The sequence below is a fragment of the Patiria miniata genome, unplaced genomic scaffold, assembly GCF_015706575.1.
Source record: "Patiria miniata isolate m_02_andy unplaced genomic scaffold, ASM1570657v1 HiC_scaffold_7, whole genome shotgun sequence".
NCBI classification, from domain to species: domain Eukaryota; kingdom Metazoa; phylum Echinodermata; class Asteroidea; order Valvatida; family Asterinidae; genus Patiria; species Patiria miniata.
In genome coordinates, this window is record NW_024037074.1 from 36,081,379 (window position 1) to 36,103,603 (window position 22,225).

Here is a 22,225-nt window from a genome sequence, read left to right on the forward strand (position 1 = left end):
AAGCATCCTCAATCCTGCAGAATCCTCCAATTGCCAGCATGTAAAAATTGGATTCAGCCTCAATCGCCCAAAATCATCCGTTATTTCTTGAATTTGTTCAGTGGAGGTGACCATTGCCTCAATCCTCCAACAATCACTGTTATTTGGGTTGAGGCAGTGCCGGGTGACATTCAGAAGCAGTGCGGATGATGTCGAGCATAATGAAGGCCTCATTTATGCAAGACTGTTCAAACATAAACAATGTCAGGTACAGCCTACCGGTGCACACCGGTAAATAGGCCTAAATCCGTCCGCCGAGCTCATGAATAAAAGTTATACCCTCAAAATATTCTATATTAGAGAGTTCTGAGCGCCGTAAACTTGGGGAATTGAAGAGATATGGTAATGAACCTCTGGCCCGGACTTGGGGCTTCCAATTCTGAGCATTTTGGATGCTATTGGGCTCAAAAGTGGCGCTATTTTGCCATGTTGTGGAGGGATCGTTTTTCAAGATGGCTACTTTTCCACTTTGGGGAAAATAGAGGTCGTCTTCTTTGGGTGAGAATATCTCGAAAAGTCAATGGTCAACCCACCAAAAAATGAAAAGAAAACGAAAGATGAAATGTTGATCATCATTTTTCTGTGCAGCTTGAATACCTGTGAGAGTTCTGAGTATTTTTAAAAGAATTTTGAAGTATGGGTATTTAGCACTAGTGTCTATGGGAATTTATTTGCAAGGTTGCATCCCTACGAACTTGACATAATGCATCCTCCAAAATCAACCGACGTTTTTTGCCATTCAGCCTCAATCCTCCAAAATCCTCCACAATCCGCCTTGAGGATTTTGGAGGATTAAGGAGGGTTAGGGTTAAAGTTGCATTTCCCTGCGCTCTTCAACAAATATGATTTGATTTGGTAAATTTGTGTTTGTGCCCAGCATGATGTGCCAGCCAGCCATACCAGGGTAACTGATATGATGGCATGAGTCTGGGGGTTTGAAACTGGGCCATCAATATGTAGCTTAATGTTTTCACTTGGGGGTGAATATTCAATGAAGAACTGACAACCTGCCGAGAGCAACCTTGTGTAGGACAATGGACTTGCAGAACCATGGAATTTCTTTTGTTTCCCCCAACAAATAGAACTCCCATTTTTCAACACCAACCCACATTAAAAACTTAAGCATTATCCTTCATGTAACAAAAGATACAAACAACAGGTCCTCAGAAATTCATCATTTAACTTTCTTTTGGGGAAAAAATTGAGTCATAATAAGACAAGACGAAATACAAAATGTATAAAAGGCCCTTCAGAAAAAAAAAAGATTATTTTTGAAATGAAGAAAGTAGACATGCACCAACCTGCTTGTCCCAGCATCTTGTAAAATCTGTATTCTAGATGAAGCTGGGGTGCTCTGGATTTCATGGGTTCCTGCAGTCAAAAGAAAAATACCAAGAGTTAAGAAAAAAAGCTGAAAATATTAATGAAAAAAAAAATTGAAATTTGACTTAATTAATGGTGTGCATGTATGTATTGGGTAAAACGCCTTGATGTCCAAATGTACATTACACTGTCCAAATGTTGTACAGTGGTATGTACATGTACAATTGCCAACATTAAAAAATGAAACTACCAAATAAGTATCAAATACCTTACTGGAATGTACGTACATGTAACTAATAGTCTATAGTGTGAAATCACTGCGCCTGGTATGCGGTCATTTAAAAAAAAAGTGGACTTTTGCATCATCTTCCAACAATGGTTCAGTCAAACATCGTTGGAAAAAAACGGCCTTTTTTTCAACTACTACCCCAATTGACCAAATTTAGTAAGTCCACATTTTGTTTGCATAACATACCTATAAATGGGCATTTTAATAGCCAACTACCGGTAGTCTGGTTCCCTGACCCCACAATTCCCTGACGTCTATAAATTGTCCCGTTTCGTCTGCAGCATAGGGTCAGGAAACCAGACAACAAGAACATCATGACAAATCTGGATACACATGTTAAAAGAGAACATCTGTACAATTGTGTGACATGTTTTGAAAATTGTACCAGAACAGCATTGAGCCAATCAATTTCATATTTTGACATAGCCTAAGCTGTACTGCCCTCTTCTGGCAGCGAAGTGTGCTCAGCATCAGAACGAAGGCAAATGAAACGATGCCTGCTATTCCTGGCAAGTCCCTATGGGTCCCTGCATTATTATCATTATTCCTGGATGCATGACATCGTTGGGATGTGATGCATTACGCATAACCTTGGGCTGACTTCATTTTTTAAAGAAGCGTTGTATTCAATGTGCACAGGCGATGTGGAGCCCTAACAGCTTTCTAAAATGCATTGTAAAAATATAATCAGATTTATTTTTGACAAAGTGTTTTTTATTCATTTTTCTTATTCACATGTAAAGCCTTTTACAATACTTAAGAGAGGAATCCTCTGTAAAACTGTCAGCAAAAAAAAGCACATGACAAAGCAGCAAAAATATAATATCATCCAACATATTGTGCAATTTATCCAATGTACATGCATTGTGGATTGAACAAAAACAGGCTACACTTATGTACGTGTCTAGTAGTCCCAAATCGGTGCTTAATGCTACTAAAAAAGTCCATCTTTTTTTTTCGTTTGAAGCAACAAAATTGCTCAAAATCTTAAGAAAGATGCATCAAATAATATACTGGATATTCGATCATCAACGGAATATTCGAATAGTTTTTTGCCAGTTTGAATATTTGAAAAGCAAAAACCATGTATGCGTACATGACTGTGGTGTCATTTTAATCGTAAATTTGCGTTTGTATTGTCGGATGCTACTTTTTTGTCGACGGCAACTTTTTTGTCAATGCTTGTTTATCGGTCCCATTCTCATAGATGGTAAACTCCCTTGACAGTTAAATGGAGTCTTTACTGCAAAACACTCCAGGGGCCAATAATATCCGTCCCCGCATGCAAATTTTAACTGGCGCGCTTTGTATGCAATGTTTGACCAACAAGAAAGGCAGCTGCGGCTGGCGTGTGTTAAACTTGATCGGCGAGTTTCGAATATTCAAATATTTGGTCAGTTTCAAACAATCAAATACTAAATTATTCGAAAATAAACAGCCCTAGAAAATAGAGAAAACACAATTTAGTAACTGGATTCCATTGCTAAAGCATGCAAAAAACTATATATAAAAAAAAATCCAGGGTATTTGGTACTAGTCTTATATTCACTTTGAGCAAGAATTTTCTCATAAAACTTAAAATAGGAAGGTATGTTTTCAAGTATTCCAGCACTGATCCTATTTTGTCTTATTTAAGCGACCTTGAGTGACCTTTCAGATCAGTCGCGACCCATCATTAAAAAGAGTTATCAGACAACGAAACGCACAATTAACTGGTCCTAATGATCAATTGATGTTACATATGTTAGGCCCTTGATGAACAGAAGACCGGCTAGTACCGTCGCATCATTTAATTGACGACAGCTGCAGATTTCTGACGTTGCGTGACGAACACGCTGTACAGATGTACAACTTCTTGCATGGTCGAGCATTAGATTATTAGTTCATGTCTGGGGTAGAACAAAAGAGGGTGTGTGGTTGAAGATTTTACAATGTACATGTACATGTACAACCATTTTCTCCATGGTACAACACACATGAACAAAACTTGTACCAGTATGGATTCTACATGTACGTGTATATATATGTGTACGTGTACATTCCTGTTTTTTTTTTACCCAAAGCATTTCAGACAGATAAAATGTGCAGGCAAATTTCAAATTAAAACATCAAAACCAATTAAAGGGCTGCTAATTTGAAATTTGTGTTAACTGTAAGCATGTAATGAAGTATGAAATATTAAATTGAAAAAAAAACTCTACATTGTATAAACTGCAGAGTTTTAAAAAATGTAGCAAGTGTATACATGTACATACATTTACGTGTATAGTGTGATAACATGTACATGTACATTTTTACATGTACATGTATGTGACTATTCCTGCAAATTACTTTGTACACATTATATAAATGAATGTACAATGTACATTGAAAAGAGTCTGAGAAACTTACAAACTCTACAAATAAGTTTTTGACCAAGTTTACTGTGAATGTTGCATTATATATCTTAAGAATCAAATTTAAGGGGACATTACGGATTCATATAATTTTTTACATGCATGTACATGTATTGTTTTTGGCATGGTAACGTGATGTTGTGACCGACATGTAAACATGCATAACATGTCCAGTAACCATACCAAGCACACGTGAATGTAAAACCACTTGTGCTTGTGTACACTGCATCACTCAAGAGCCAGACTAGAAATTAAGACCCATTGAAATCAGTGACCTTATGAAAATCAATAACATAATTGGAGAGCTCTTCAAGAACGTACATGTGCACTGTACATGTAATTGTAAACCAGTACCTGTAGTCACTTACAAGTTACATGTACCGTAAGTGCCAAAGATCTATTTTCAACATGGCCTGTTTACATGTACATTAGTACTGTAAATGTTGGATAAAATTGACACGGTTTTTGTGTCTACAGCAACTTGCACGTCAGTTATGAGTTGATGATTTTAACACACCTCATTTTGACACCTGAGGGGCTAGAACGTACTACACAGTAAAATTTGAATTTAAGTACATGTGGAGAAAAACAATCAAATCACCCATTACACAATCCATACAAGAGCTATTTAGTATTTTTGTAATACTTAACTTATATGCACACTTACATACAACAGTACATCATTGCTTATTTTTTTTTAATTAAAAGATGACCGACTGGAATTTTTTTCTGAAATTTTTCATATTGTCGGCTTTTTTTTAAAAGGCTCTCTGAATAAGGGTGAATATTTTCCACTGCAGAAATAAATAACTAAAATGCAAAAAATATGTAGACAATTTTTTCATTATATTTTTTTGGCCTCAAAACTATAATATAAACTTCAACAAACTTGCTTGCATCACATGCAATTCACAAACAGAAGTAATTTTATGAGTTCATATACATGTATACTGGTAAATATAGACCACTAAAAGTTTAGTTCTAAATTCAAAGATCTATACAATAAATGATTGTACACACACTATCTATATGATATAAATCAATCTTTGTATGTCAATACAAAGCAGACAGACTTGAAATACAGTACACAAAAGCCTTATTCCACTCAAATAGAAACCCCAAATCAATAGTAAGATCATTGGCCATACAAGCACCGAATGTAAACTGGTGACAATGAATGGGGAGATTTCTATTATGGAAACCAGTCGGCCTACAGGTTCCCCGCCTGCCTTAGATACACACTGTCAACACATCCAGGAAAAGAGCAGCATATATACATAGACTGGATTTAGTCCTTCCAACATTATTGATACTCTCACTTTGAGGCACATGTGCAGACCATAGACTAACGTGAATACACTCAACACTACATGTAGTACCTGTTCATGTAATTTCAGAAGTTTCAAGTTTAGAGAGAGAGGGAGAGAGAGAGAGAGGGGGGGGGGGGGGGGACAAAAATGAACCAAAGATGATCATTATTATGGTATCAATTCTAGGCTAAAACTTGGTCATCACTATAGGGTGTGCATCGGAACCGGGTACCCAAGCACCCAAACGCTGATGTCAGGAATCGGTTCCAGATTATGGGATCAGGCACCTGTAACCAACTTTACCAATTACTAAGTAACTTATCAGACAATGAATAAGAAAGGTTTTGAACTCCACTTACAGGAAATGATTGAAATGAAAAATGGGCATTTTAAAGCGAGACAGATGATGCCTCGCAAATATAGGTTTACACAGTACAAGGTAAAGGCGTTAAAGCCCTTCAGACAACTTCCCGGATTTGAATTTTGGGGAGCTGTGGGTGTTTTTTTTATGGGTACCAGGTACTCGTGTTTTAGTTTAGTAGGGTACCCAGTTCCAGTTCTAACCATAAATACATACCACTAGTCATCACCTCACCAAATACAAAATAAATGTTGGCAAAACCCAACCTCTAAATGTGTGTATTTCAGCCATGATTTCAGTTAAACTCTGTCTAAAAATTTCAAGAAAAGGAACCAAAAGAAACCTTCTTACACCAAAGACCACAAGAATCTTATAAATTAATCCATTACCCCCTGTACCACCAAAAAGTGTCCCAAAAAAACCACCCTGCCTATATCCTGCCCCAAACTAGCCACTACATTCTTTTGTTTTAGGTAGTACATTGTACTAAAAGTGCTCGTGGGGTAATTCACCGATTTGACATTGTTGACTTGTGTGAAGTCTAGGCAGCCACAATTACTACACTTCCTTTCCCTTTACTTTCGGTAATGTGGTTCTTTGGAAAGGACCACATGCTAATGACTATGGATACCTGGCGACTCACAACAACCACAGTCATCCAACACAACACAGAAACCCAAAACCACACATTATGAATACAATATCTAGATCAGGGGGATTCCTTTGTCTGGCTACTGTATGTTTGGGTAGTCTGGAGAACTGCAGGAGATCTTACATTTCTTCAAGATAGGTGAAAGTCTAGCTCTATTTATAATGGAGCAAACACACACAAAAGCCTTGGCTGTGGTTAAAAAAAAAAAGTGGAGGCCACTTTGGCACTAAATTGTTTGGAGGCCTTTTACGCCTTGTCTGATATCACAGATTCCCTTTCATTAAGGTTACTGCAGCATAAACAAAACAGTAACATTGGCAATGCTTTTGGATTGGGCAAATCTGAATAATATGTTTTCATTAATTAACCCTCCTTTGTTTGATCAGTCACAGACAGTCAAAAATTCAATCCTGTTCCCCTGCCATGCCTTTTATACAGGCTATAGTCACCAACAGTCAGATCATATTTCTTGTAGGCACTGCAACAGTCAAATTCCATCAACAGACAAAAGCAGGTAACTGGTAGGTACCGGTACAGCTGGCTTATCACAATCTTCTAAATTGTCAAAGCCTAGTTACCGGTACATGTCATATCAGGTTTCATAACAATCACAGCCAGTCAATTCAGGTATAACCGTTATTCAGTTTGAAAAAAAAAATAGGATGATAAAGCCAAAAAAAAAAAATAATCGGTCTCTGGTCAAACCAAAGTTCCGGAATTGACGCGGCCACGCGGCTTTTTTTTTTTTTTTTCGCTTTTTTTTTTTTCTTCAAGCTTGGATTGTACAGACAAGGTGGGGTACTATTTTGCTTTTTTGGTGTCCTCATGTACATTGGTGTCCTCCATAATTTGCCTTGGTGCTTTCGATCATTTGCCTTGGAGCAATTTCACATTCCTTGGTGCTCTTTGGTAAAAAAAAATTGAGGAGGTGCGGAAATAGAGGGCGCTGTTGGAGCTACCGCGGAACATTTTGAGAAAAAAAAAAGATCGACGCGCATGATTAAAATCGACGCGCGCGCTGACCAGAGACCAACTTATTTTTTTTTTTGGCCTAACCAGATTTTGAAATCTCCTATTTCTCCCACCATTAAGCCCACATGCTCATTACAAAGTGCATGTACAGTGTACATGTACATGTACATTAAAAAAATCACAACCACTGTACTACATGAACACATCGTTGTGAAAGTGATTAGATTAATTTCCCACGGGAAACACGGCAATCCGGATAATTGGGGCTGGGAGCAAATTCCTGGTAGTACTGCAGTGTAAGTACGCAAACGTATGACAGTGAAAAAGAGTCACGACATAAGAAAGGCGACACAACAATTTGTCCAGAAAACTGCATGCGCGCTTCTTGTCCTATCGATTACAATTTTGCGTTGGCCTCTTGCCTGTTAACATGGAGGTTTCCTGAGGGGACAAATTGTGCAGCCTGACTCTCTGGCTGAGCAAGAACAGGAATAAAATGACCCGATAAACTCATAAATTGGGCCAGTTAATATCCCTGTCAGCTGTATAATCGCAGCACTGAATAATGTCCCTCTTAATTTAGGTGATTGATGTTTTAATGATACTGGCTTGTGTGTGTGTGTGTGTGTGTATTAAACCAAGGCACTGTCTATTCATGACCTGTCACTCCTGAACTCTCACGATTTATCAAATAAACAAGGAAACTCGGCTGATAAACTGAATGTGAAAAATGTGCCAGTGAAAGGGAAAATAAATGGAACGTGTTGATTCTGCGGAAAAAGGGGGAAATGAGATTAGGGAAATTGGGGAAGCACGAGTATAAATCCAAGGAAACAAAAGTACAAAAACATACCGGTATGTATAATAATAATTTCTTATTTTTTAGATTAACAAATAAGTATTTTTTTTATATAAGTGAAGTAGCTTAAATCAAAATGGATACTATGCCTGCAAGTACATTTGAGTACTAATATTAAAATTTTCACACCAAAAAAAAAAACTAAATGAAATGTTCAATGAAATGTTTTAATATTAAACTTCAATATTATCTCTACGACACAATGTTTGATCTCACAATCTTGAAAGTTGGCAAAATACCGGTAGATAAAGAAATTTTAAAGAAAATCAGATTTTGAGTGGAGCATAATAAAATTGATAAAAAAGGAATTTGAAATTTGAAACTATTTAGAATTTTTTCCCCATCTGTATTGGAAGACCATAGTCAGCAACATCCCACAGTTTTCCCAGACAGATTTCCCAGAATTGTGCATTCCTATATTAGTTTTTTGACACACTTGATGGCGTTAATTGTAATAATTTATGAGTGAAATAGACCAGGAACCTCGAGGTCACATACTAGGCTATTACAGTCTACACGTACCGGTACCCGGTACAGTGATCATCCTTTAACACTACAGTCATTCCCTGCAGCACACAATGCCAAGCAAATCCCTCAAGTTTATAAATAAAATGTCAAGGCTTTCTTAATCCCATTCAGCAGGGGGTGATAATGACCAGCATTGTAACCCCTTGCGGCAGGGAGCCTTGACTTCTCTCATGGGGTTTGCCATGTACACTTCACCGCCTTTAATGGGCGACCGACCTCAATGAGCACACTGCGGGGTATCCTTGGAGACATTTATTTTTTCTTTTTCTTTTCAAGGCTGTTCATGAGAAGATCAATAGATGTGACCCTTAACATTTATGACTAATTCAAATTAAAAGAAGAAATCAACTCGTAAGGGACAATAAACCTCACTGCATACGAATACTGTATAAATGTAAGACTTTAAATAGACATGTACATGAATATTTTTTTTACTCTTTCAAAATACACTCTTAGGTTAATACTTTGAGGAAAAGCAACCAAGAATACAAGATAAAAGTATTTTGTTATTTAAAAAATAGTTTAACAAAATTGCGTCCCAAACAGCAACTCTGAATAAAATAATACACACTGTAGGTAACCATTCAAAATGCCATGCAATTTATTTTGCATTTCACTGGTTCTCCTCATGTACATGTATTTGGGCGTAGCAGAAAAAAAATATTGGCTAAATATTGGGACTTTAGGCTTACGTGTTCTCTTTTGATTGAGTCTTTAAGAGTGTTTTTATCATTCCAAAATGACTGCGACTGCAACCTCTAAAAATCAGTCTTTTTTTCATTCATTCTATATTTGATCCAATATTTTTTATAATTTTAAACTTTATATCTTAGTAGAAAGTGCAATTTTCTTACGCATTTTCTTGTTGATGCTCTACAAATCACATGGTTTTGTGCATTCACAGTACACCGCGGTGAAGGCCATCTTTATTTTCATTTTGTGTTTTTTAATCTTTGTCATTGGTGAACTCCAAAATTTCCCTAAAAATGTCAAAACCTTGCCCTCTTTCCATGACAGTCCTGTTGGTTTTAAACATTGCTAACTAGTTAGGTGATTCCAATAACCTAAAAGTGGATATTCATTCTCTCAAGTCTTAGGAACACTGAAACAGGGCCCATAACTTCACAATCACCCACTTAAAGTTACGTTCCCTGTGCTATTTTCGAGTTTCATCACAAAAACTGGATTTCTTTTCCTAAAAATTGCTATTTTTCCAGCAAAACAAATGTAATTCACTTTTGAATGGAACATCGACCGTAAAAAAAAAATCAGCCCAAGTTTAATTACTGAGTTATTACTTTACAATTTCGAATTATCAGATGCCAGACAATAACTTTGTTCTCACTGGCCCCACAATCAGTATCAATAGTGTACGGACTGGGAACCAGTCTGCTCGCAAAGCAGATCTGTTTTGTACCTATATCAAAAGCCTTTTCTTCAGAAGGTTGCAAATGTCCAAAAAAGAAGGGAAAAAAGAAGGGAAAAAAGGTTGGGGTTTTTTTTGGTTGGAATAAATGTTATTAATAGAAACAAAAATTGAATTTAGAGCACGGTGAATGACATTTTAATGTGCTATGCCTGGATTCTAATTACATTTGCAAGAGTTCATTATGGCCTACAATCTCAGCAACAAAAGACACAGCTGTACACTGTACGCAGCAAGAACGCGTACAAATGTACATGTTGTGCAGCTTCAATACTGCAGATTTCAATCCCAGCTAGTAATCTGACCTTCACGTGACCTTCGATAGAAAAATCCATGGTGCTGAGACACAACGGCTGTAATCAATACTCACTCTTATTATTGTGAAAGCGTGTGTGTGCCACTGTGGTTGTTACAGCTTGAGTATGACACAGATATTTGTTATTGTTCAAATTATTAAGATTATTGCAATATTTTTATAGCTTAAACGTTAACTTCGAGTATATTTTTTCTTTAATGCTGAAATTTAAACAATACCGGTAAGGCCAAAAAAAAAAGTCTCTGGTTTCTGGTATGGAGCTTGCCCAAAAAGTGGTGCGGCGACGCGGCTTCTTTTTTTTTTTACCTGTTTTTTTTGCTTCAAATGTCGGCTGATGAATGCTAATGGTGCCCGACTAAACTTAATGCAAATATATGGGAGTCCAGAGACGCCACATAAAGCTTATTCTCGATCATAACCCCATCTAAAAACATGTTAAAATTGTGCAGCAGCAGGATTCCAGTCAAACCAGTGAGTTTGGCAGTTTTGAGACATCATCTTTCATTGAAAAAAAAAAGTTTTCATTTTGCCGACGCGCATGGCTACGGCGACGCGCGCGCATACCAGAAACCGGAGACTTTTTTTTTTGGCCTAAGCTAATCCACAAATGTGTATGCACTGTACATGTTTATTTGTTCAAATCATTCAGTATAATTTGTATTGGGTTCGAAAACTGGAAATTTCTAAACTTTAAACAGGCTTCCCCACCCCAATTTTTTTTTGTGTAATAATTTACAAATGTCATTGTATTTGCAAATATTTTCATTTATCCAGTACTCTCCTTTTTCCATGTTTATCGTAATTGTATAGAGAAATGACTTAGGGGAGACAATGAACCAGTTATTATGACTTATTACCTATAAAAAAAATTAAATCAAAGAAACAAGACAGAAATTGCTTTCCTTTGGAATCCTTTCTTAAATCTCAAGTCTGCAGTTATGGCGTGAATATTATCAAATGATAATACGTTCAAGATTTGGCCCCCTTACTTTTATGGTTGGTATTTCAGGTCAACCCAGTCAGTATAAAGCAGATGCAGCAGTTTTATTCTTTCTTTTTTTTATTATTCAACAATTATTAACAATGCCCATTTGAGATCTAAGTGTTCAATGTGTAGATACAGACAAGAAAAACCGAGGGAGAACGGGCATGGGGGGAAAAAAAGGGAGAAAAGGAGCATGTTTTTCAAGTTGAACGCTTCGGGCGAACGTTGGCCTTTCCCAGGCAAGATAATACGCCTCTGGCTGGCAACTTCACAACACTGTTAAAATGTCATTGCGAGTTTATTCTTGGTGAAAAGTACCCATCATTGATCATGAGTTGCGCTGTGAATATAAACTACAGGTAACGGGCCACCTGATAGGGATGTGAAAAGGTGAAGCAAAGGCCCACTTACACTCCATGCATGCATGATGGAGTACGTCATTATTTGAGGAACGGTCCCGAACGATGTGCGATAACGTTTACTGCAACGTGCTCAGTGCTTCAGGTCGTAACTACATCTACATGTACAGTGTACATGTATGCATAAATGGGCTATTAATTTTGCATAGTATGTAATTGGGGTTTCAAATACATACATGTAGACAAGTTGAAGTAGGCCTGTGCGACTAGTCGACTAGTCACCAATACTAAAAAGTATTGGTAGTCGCGACTATCAATTTCTAAATAGTCAACTAGTCGTTTTGCCGTGATTAGTCGCAAGTGACCGGTATTGACATTTAGTCGTAACTATTGACATTAGTCCTGACTAGTATTGAAATTCGTTAGTCATCCACGCCTGAAAATTCGTAGTCCAAGTAATTAAAAATGGCCCTAAAAAGATGTTTTAAGGATTTAATAATAACAATGACGGAATATGAATGCCAATTTCTGAGGCAAAAGTGTATTTTCTAATACAATGGGGTTATACAATGAACGATATGTAGACACATACCGTTATGATTCGTCATTACTTTGAAGCACACCAAAGGCTTAATGCTTTGTAGTACCCAGACATTATTCATGTGCAGGGCCCTGTTCCAATTGAACCTGGAAAGTACATGCATGGGGAATGCTTCTGAATCTCACGGGAAAGTATGCATGTACGGGTATGTGAAATGAAAGATGATATTTGCTTATATACTAACTCCATAATATACTCATTGATCAAGTCATGTTTATTCATTACAATCTGCCTACTTTACATTACACAATATAATTATAATCAATTCTGTCAAATTACCGCTAAATAATATGGAAATTTGATCATGGCAACTTGACCTGCCAGTTGTTTTGGGGTTTTTTTTCTGCACCAAATGCTTATTACACATGCGTGGTATTACTGGATAAATAATGTGTTACTTAGTCGCGACTTGTCAACTAATCGCAAATACTGTATTTATCCCAACGCGACTATTGAAATTCACTAGTCGCCCAGGCCTAGCCTACACAAGTGGATTTTGCAGGTCCCAGAGGGCCAGCGTAGCGTCTGCTTTATACGTACATAAATCTCACTGACTGATTCACTGACTGCCCGACTGTCACAGTGACTTTAAACTGGTTACCTATCTCACTGACTGACTGTTACTTGTGACTTATAAGCCCGTCACACACCTTTCCCATTTCACCGGTTCACCGTATCACCGGTACGGTTTTTCAACGTTGCGGAGACTGTAACGTTAACTCGCACACATACATGTACCCGATTCTGTTCTGTAATCGGTCACACAATGATCAGTCACATGATGAGAAAGGAAACATCATAAACGATTTTGCCCCAAAATGAATTGTAAATCAATAGAGCAATTTTACAATTGGCAATATAGGTATTTGACACAAGCAACACACGTGTTTGCCTGAAATGTGAAATTAGCTACCGGTATTCCGGGGCGGTGTGCGGTCTGTCTTCCCCGGCCCCACGCGTGGGATAGTTTTCCCTGCGCGTGGAGCCACGCGTGGGACAAAGCGCCAAATCTGTTCCCGCATATTTTTCCCGCGCGTGATTATCGCGTGGAGCCGGTCTCCGTCTTTCTGTCACAGTGTCAGTGCCCATGTGAAAAACACTGCGGCGTACACGCGATAACCACGCGTGATTAGCGCGATAAACACGCGCTAAACCTAGCTAGTGATAAAATGTAAATAGCTTGGTATGCGTGTTATCGCGTGAGTCTAAATTCTTTCGCTCCCAGCCGTACATGTATGTATGTAGCTGACATTTGTAAATGTGCATACTGTATGTTACATGTAAAAATGAAAAACTACCTGTGCCGGTATCTGTGCCCATGTACACTAATGATAATGTGCGTACATACCGGTACTTCAAGGGCCATGGTAACTACATGTACATGTACATGTATAATTCACCACTGTAAAAATAACCCTCCAAAGAAAATAACCCCCCAAAACAAATAATATTCACAGATATAGCACCTGTGGTCTAATTGGCAGGAAACAGCACATCATACAGTCTTCCCTTCATTTACATGGCAAAGTACAGGGCACTGTTACGCCACAGGAAACCACAGAGAATGTATCGCAACTCTAAACGCGGTCTTCCTCCTCCTAACCCTGCCAATTCACATGGCAATTATTGGTCACACCAGACAGTGTTTTGAACCTAGTCATATGTTGATTGTCACCCCGGTTTTTATAATGGTATTCCTTCTGTACTTGGAGGTATGGGGTACTTGGGGGGAAAAATCCAGCCCTGTCCCAACACAACATGTACATACACTCAACCAAAAAAGAAAGTCCCCCTCTTCCAATACTTTGTCTAACTCAAAAACTACTGAGCACCTCTCGCTCAAATAACGACTAATCAGTACAAACAATTCCTTAGCAATCCAGCCATACTCTTTATTTGGCCCAAAACAGTGATAATGTGTAGGGGCCTACGAATGTATGCAATTGATGACAAATGGTACCAAGAACAGTTGCACTTCTGTATACGTGCAAGTTGTGGTTCACACTCACCTTGCACGTATACAAAAGTGCAACTTTTTGTCGGTACCATTTGTCATAAATTGCATAATTTTGTACACATTATCACTGTTTTGGGCCAAACAAAGAGTATGCTGGATTGCTAAGGAATTTCTGTACTGAACAGTCGTAATTTGACCAAGATGTGCCCAGTAGTTTTAGACAAAAAAGTAATGGAAGAGGGGGACTTTCTTTTTTTGGTTGAGTGTAGTACATGGTTCATTCTACACATTTAGGGTCCGAAATGTGATACTTTTTCCTTCCCTGTTACCTTGGTACTTTGTAATTTGCCATTCAAGTACCATTAAGAATGACTTCAAACGATTTCTTTTCATCTGTCGGGTAGGTAGTTTGCTATTCATAATCACTCTTGGATGACAACTGCATTAAAGGAGTGCATCACAATCATAAAACCACAGATGTAGGCTAGACAGGGGAAAAAGTGGACCACAAATTCATTGAATGACCCACATACATACAGTGTACATTTATTTATAGCCACAATGTGATCTGATAATATACCGGTACATGTGAATGGTGAAAAGAACTTGGTAAAAGTTTGTGAATACTCTTCCTGAAGTGAGTTTTAGAGGAATAGTTAATGAGAAAAATAAAATGTCTCTATCTTCATTCCTAACTGGTCAGCAAATTACTGGCTTTGGGCCTCTTTTTAACCCTAACTCCCTAGGCTTTTCTGCTCTAGAGGATGCAGCCTCAATCCTGCAAAATCCTCCAATTGGCCTCATGGAAAAAATAGCCTCAATCCTGCAAATTCCTCCATTATTTCTTGAATATTGTCAATGGAGGAGTGACCACTGCCTGAATCCTGCAAAATCCTGCGGCAGTGACTGTCATTACGTTGAGGCTTGGCCAGTGACATCCTGGAGCAGTACGGAGGATTTCAAGCATAATCCAGGAAAAAAATGTATGCATGACTGAGCAAAAACAGCACAAGGTCCGGCCCAAAACCTCAACAAAGTGCATCCCACGAAAACAGTAACACACTTTTGCCATGGAACCTCAATCCTCCAAATTCCTCCACTTTGGCAAAGAGGATTTTGAAGGATTCAGGGCGGTTAGGGTTAAATTAATGAATTTTGGGAGGCTGGGGTGAAATATAGGAAAAGGGAAACAAACAAAGTGGGGATAATTGTTTGTTTCTCCCCACATACCAAAAGCAAATGAGGATTCTGATATGCTTGTGTACCTGTATGTTTGTATAATGTGTAAGAATGTTTGGGTACGTTTTGTTCTGAGCAATTCACTTCAACTTGTAGGAAGCTGTCCGCAAACATTTAGGCACCGGTACAATACAACAAAATTAAAATATAACTTGAAATACTCACCAATTTGATGGCCACATGTTCATTGTTGTATAAATTTTTACCTGTTGAAAAAAATATATATTCAAAAGTTAATTTTAGTTTCAATTTTAAATCTTCAAAGCCATCTTTTTGCTTTTTAAAAATTTTTTTTTTTTTTTATTTACTTTTTTTAACCATCATAAACTACATTTTGACTGTACACATGGTACAAACTACATGTACAGGTATATGTACGGTAACATAATTTGGAAACTGTTTTCAAATTAGGTGTCACCGTTATACCGGTAAGGTTAGCAATTTCCAAAGATTATAATAAAAAAAACTTTCATTGGTATCAATAAAATTGTTATTCTGTGTTATTCTGGCAGCGTCATGGGTGTGTACCTTTTTTTTGTGAGTGCCTGGTGTGCCCATTGTTAATGCCAGACAGTGATAAAGCACATGTAGCCATTGTTAGCCACATGAGGTGATTCATGGTACTGGTTACAATAAGAAAAACCACACCATGTTGATGTATACAAGTACAGTACATGTGGATATAGCTACATGTACCACATAGGTAAATGTACACTATGGACACTTGTTTACCTTACATGTAAATTCTAATAGAAATCGTATACATACTGTACATGTATGAGTTTTTGTCATGTACGGTACTCTGTACGTATTTATGCTTTTAAAAAAATGGAAGTTTTGCATGTTTAGTAACTTATTCAGCTATCACTCTTTTTTTTATCAAACATAAGGATGTGAATTTGTGTTTTAATTTTGGAAACGTTTAGCAAATATTTTTAGAATCATTTAAACGTTTAGCCATTCACAACGACTGATGCATGCTCATTATGTCTGCAGACCAGTGTGATTGACATGATAAATCATTGGCAGTCATTGAAAATGTGAAAACTTAACTACATGTGCTCTGAATTTTACTCAAGTATTGAAGAGCTTCAAAGGTTTTGTAAATTAAAGGTATAGTCCATCATTTGTAATTTGTGCATTTTGTTCGTTTGAAGCAACAAAAGTGCTTAATATCTGAAGGATGCTGAACAACCAATCTGATGAACTTTCAGCTCAGCTTCAGCTGCATTTTTTGAGAAAACCAACATTCTAGGATCTCGATTTCAAATCAAAAGTTGCTGAATCATGTTTTGAATTGGGCCTGAATCCAGCGTCCGAGACACGTTCTCACTAGCCGATTGCAGCTATGCGATGTCGCGCACTGATCCAATGAATTATAGCAACAGCTCGCGCGTGTGCGTCGTGCCAATGCTTGCGCGTGCTTTGCCGAATAACAAAACAAACTACTAATTTGAATTTCCTACGGTGCTACTTAAGAAGCACCGTTGGAAAGGCCTTCTTTCGTTGATTTCTTCAAAATGACAACTTGCCAGAAAGAATAATTTCACAGGGAGTTTAGTCCCCTTACTATCTTCCAACCAAGTATGTTTTTCAACAATAATTACGCCAGTTACTTTTTGGATAGCTGCAAATGATGGACTCTGGCTTTAAATAGGTTTGAAAACATTGTTAATTATTTGTGCTGTGTAGATTTAACTCAAAGGAAGACTGTATGAACGGTGAACGTAGGTCCCTTTTTCGTAATTCGGGTTTTGTTTAAACATTTGTGGAAAATTTGTGAATGGAAATTTAGAATTGTTTTTTGCTTTAACGTGTAAACGTTTAAACGTGCAAACATCACATCCTTAATCAAATATTCAAATATATCTCTGTACAGCACCTGGTAGTTGCGCAACTGCTGGCTTCATGATTAGATGAAGTTTTGAAGGAATCACATGTACATGTTTGCTCTAGACCACATAAAATATATTACAAATAAAATAAACCATTTTACAATTAATTCTGAAAACATCTGTCTTCCTTGGTTGAAAAAGAATTGTGTGTTTACTGTAACCCAACCTACATGTACCTCGATATTTATGCGGCCAAATTGCCGACTTCAAACTTTTTATTGCCACATATGGCTAACAGTAACAGTTTAATGTATACAATTTTAAAAATAATTAAAAGTCTTCCCAAAAGGAGTTTTTGGTATGTTATTGGTTAAATAATAAAACAGGATAATGCAACACAATATCATTAAATGTATCCTAAAATAAACAAAGTAAGTATAAAGGCATAAAAAGGTTACAAAATAAACTTAAATTTTCTTACCCATATACCTCTCTGAATAATTTTTAGGGCATTACCATAAGCGCACATTTCTTTTTTCGCCTCAAAATACTTTGTATAACGTACCCAATGCACGAATATTGAACTTTTAAAACACCATTTTGTGCTCATGGTTTCTACACATAAAAGTGGGTATACTGTACAAAAAAAATTCAGACAAACACTCCTAATTAAAGTTCATGGTTTCCGGGTTTTTTTGGTTTTTTTTTGGTCAACGCCTTCAATGTTTATTGTCTTTCGATTCTCTTTTCCAATGAACATGACCTGTACTTGCATAACGGGTCAGCTGTTGTGGTTTTGAATAGCAAATTACAAATTCACATAATGAATAGGCTTGCAGACACACGGCCCGCCTGCCCCATCAAAGGGTTTCGATGTGAATAGCGAGCCAGGTGCTTTAGAAATCTGAGTGCGCTACATGCGAGGGAGAACATGTACAATACGTCGAAACCCAGTTACAAAACAGCAATATTAATCATCAAGATAAATGTCTACATTTAACGACCATTGTTGTCCGTGTACAATCAAGGTATGACTGTATGCGGAATAAAAGGCCCATTCAGATTTCGATACGGACGAGCCCAGCCAACCAGACGAGGATTTCTTATCTGATTATCAACCTGGCAACACCCAGACAAAGTTCACCGAGAACGATGATACTAGCAACGCAAAACACACACACCGGGACTGATTAGATGAATGGGTCAATTTGATTCCTTGACAATAAAAAAATATATATAAAAATGGTGGGAAAAAACAATGAAACTAGTAAAATAAAAATAGAGCTTTGAGGTTTTTATTGATGGAGTGTACATTTACTTAATAATATATTTGGTGGGATTTATAAATGTCATGGAATTCAAAATCATGGCTTCCCTGTCGCCGTTTTGAAGAATCACACGAGATACATATCGAGCACGTACATGTACTTAACCATGTACATGTACATGGATGTACAAATGTAGATAAAACATGTACATGTTCATGTATCTCCATTGTATTGAACCAAATGTTGTCAAAGGCTTTAACATATATTAAATTATCAAACTGACATAAATAGCGTATAATATTTTTAATCTTTTGCAAACTGTCTAACTTCCGAGAACTCATTAATTATGCACTTCCAGATGAACCCTGTGTTTCACATGATCTTTACTATTCATCATCATCCGTAATGACACCTGACATTTAGATAAAACTTTTATAATATATTGGGTAAATATTCATAGACTTTTACACATGTACATGTACATGCATGGTTGTAATGTACATGCAGGCTGTAATGTACCGGTACATGTACATGTACATGTATACAAACAAACCTTCTTAAATTTGAGAATTAACTTCTGCTTGATTTTTTTATCAGAACAGGGGGAATAAAGCTGTCCTCCCAAATGTTTGATTCTGTTGGTTTCAGTAGGTTTCATATTTGTTGCTGTTAGATTTTGTTAGACTCAGCAAAGTTCCAATGGAAAACAGAACACTGAGGGGCCAGGCTTGGGGTAATTCCTCAAGCTGGTTGGGCAATTTCAAGAAGAACATTTGCACAGGTACGATTATCCAAAACCCTTGTGTCCTAAATCCTTCAAAATCCACCAGGGGCAATCCGAAAGTTTGGGACTCTCAATACTGTGCATGAGAGTCCCAAACTGCATCAATCAATTGTGTCAAAAGAAACATCTGGTACCTAATCTCCATTCCTACACATTCTCTCCATAGTCATGCCACCAGATTAGTAGCATCAGAATAGGCTTCAAATTTTAATTACTTTGTATCACTCTCTGGTGCAAATTGTTGAAGAAACGTCTCCTTTAAAAATTGAATTGAGACCTCAAACGTGGCTGGTAAAATACTTAGGTCCTCGTCTTTGCCTCATGCAAATTTTGGAGAATTTTGTCGGCTGAAAGGTGAGTAAAATAGGCCAGATTTTGTTTTGCATGTTGTTCTCAACTTAAAGTCTCAGTCTGGAAATGGATGGGCACTGAGAATTTCTATTGTTACGTCAATAAATGTAGTAAGTATTTTCGTCAGAGGTTCGTAGAAAATCTCGTCATGAAAATCTGGCCTAGCTTTTGAAAGATTTGGAAAGATTTTAGAAGGTACCAGTAGAGGCCCACATAATAATGTTTTACATGGAGCTTGATGCTCCTTGGAATTTGAAGGATTCAAAAGGGTTCCTGTAAACATGTCAGGGGAGTTAATGTTAAATTATTTCAGAAAAATGACCCAAACAATTCTCACTCACCTAGTCTCAGCTCACCAAAGTTGCCACACCCAATCTTCTTTCCGACTCTAAAATTGGGCCCGACCATGAGCACGCCAGTGTTGGCGGGGTTACCAGACCGGGTCTGGTGGGACCCCCGACTACTCGTCTTGGACTTGCGCTTGGGGTCATTGTCCATTTTATCTCCCCTGTTAGGCTGCATATTGGGGTAGGTCCGTTCGCTTCCAGTCTAACTCGAAAATCACAAGAACAAAATCGTTCCAGCTACAGCTGGCTTGAGGACTGGGAAAGGATTAACAGAAACGTGTCCAACCGTCCGTCCTGTGTTGATGAGTTCCAATGCAGACCATTTTCCAGGGTGTTCGTCAAAATAATCCAAGCGATGATTTATCTTCACTTATAGTATCCTATCGTTCACTACATAGCTGTAAAAAGGTATATCCGAGTTTGAGAGACCTCATATGTACTCCCGAGGTGAAACGCTATAATATATCCATGGGTAGAAACACGCAGCTACATCAGACGGAGGGACCTAAACATTTAAAAGAAAAGACAAAACAATTTAATGAGGTCACATCAATCAATTTTTTTTTTACTTAGCTCACTAAGGTGTTTTTCATCAACAAAAAAATCAAGTGCTTCTGTAGGGGTTCCCGTTTCTTGATATTTTGCACAGCGGGCGTCTTCAACGGCACTTGTGGTTTTACAGATTTAAGCATGATGTATGCGCGGACCAACAGTGCTTAAAGGGAATATACATCATTTGCTTTTGCTGTAATTTTCAGAAATGGATGGAATTGGGGGGTTGGAAATATAAAGCAAATATAGTTACACTGACTTTTTGGAGGTTTTGGGTTCGAAAATGCTATAAAAACCTAGAAAAACGATCATTTTCCTGTAGTCTGGTTCCCTGACTCCATATAAGAAGAAACAGAGCAGTTTAGTTACATTGGGGAATTGTAAGGTCAGGGAACCAGTCTAGCTGGCTCGTACCCGTTCATAGGTTTGTAATCGATTGCAAACAAGTGCAATGGTCAATTGGGTCCAGTATTTGAAAAAAAAGCCAGTTGTTTCCAACGCTGATTGGCCGATCAGCGTTGGAAATTGATACAAAAATACCACTTTTCTTGAAAATGACAGTATACCAGGTGCCATAATTTTACAGGATGCTTTAGACTGTCATTTACCAACATCCTATTAAGGTATTTCGCAAAAACTTGGTAGTTTTATTTTTCGATGTTTGCAAATGTTGTATATTCCCTTTAAAGAACGTCTCTTAACTGTTCGCTCCAATTTGTCTTCAAGCTTTCTGATGCTTACTTTTTCTGTGTGCTGCTGTAAAGTCGAAGCAAAGTCATACGGTTCATTTTAGTATTTTCATTCTCATGATTATAATAACATCGTCTGATGATTTTTTAAATCAGATACCAGGTTGTGCAACGTTTGTGCACATTCAATGAATTCATATCATATTTTATTGTATTGTTTGATTGTTTTGTTAATTTCAACTTAAACAAAGTCATCCCAACTGTTAGTTGTGTGTTATTGACAAGCATTATTTAGCACAGCCACGGAAGAAAACTTTTTATGACTCTTTATGATGTCTTAGTCATTCATCACCAATAAACATGTCATCATGATTCTATTTTTACAGAGTTTGAAGTGAGTTGACGAAAACACACTAATGCCAATGTGTCACTGACGAATACTGACGCTGGCTACATGAGTTTAAAGCCAATAATGCCAGCTTCGAGTCAAGTTGGCTCAGGCCGAGTAAAAAAAAAATTGTTTCTGGTCCGGGCGTTTTTCAAATGAAGGAGGCGGCCCCCCTTTTTCCCCCAATATGGCGGATTTTCCGAAGATGGCGGATGGATTCTTCTATTTTCTTGACTCCTTTGCTGATACAAATATGTGTTTGAAGGAGTCGTCACCATTTCTAAAATAGCTACAATTTTGGTGGAAACAAATAAAAAGATCGTGATATATTGAAAATATGTTTGCAAAATTACAAATCTATGTATGAATAATAAAAATTTTAAAAATTAAAAGAGGCAG

The 22,225-nt window shown here is 37.4% G+C and overlaps 1 protein-coding gene across 1 annotated transcript in view; it reads right to left on the reverse strand.

The window, feature by feature from the left end:
• Positions 1–22,225, reverse strand: part of LOC119746105 (casein kinase I-like) — a 63,399-nt gene that overhangs the window by 39,187 nt on the left and 1,987 nt on the right. The window contains exons 2-4 of the mRNA XM_038222898.1: positions 20,192–20,702; positions 15,778–15,818; positions 1,341–1,410 (exon numbers count right to left, since the gene is read on the reverse strand). Coding sequence (XP_038078826.1) covers positions 1,341–1,410; positions 15,778–15,818; positions 20,192–20,372 — 292 coding nt within the window. The 5' untranslated portion in view covers positions 20,373–20,702. The remainder of the gene's footprint in view (positions 1–1,340; positions 1,411–15,777; positions 15,819–20,191; positions 20,703–22,225) is intronic.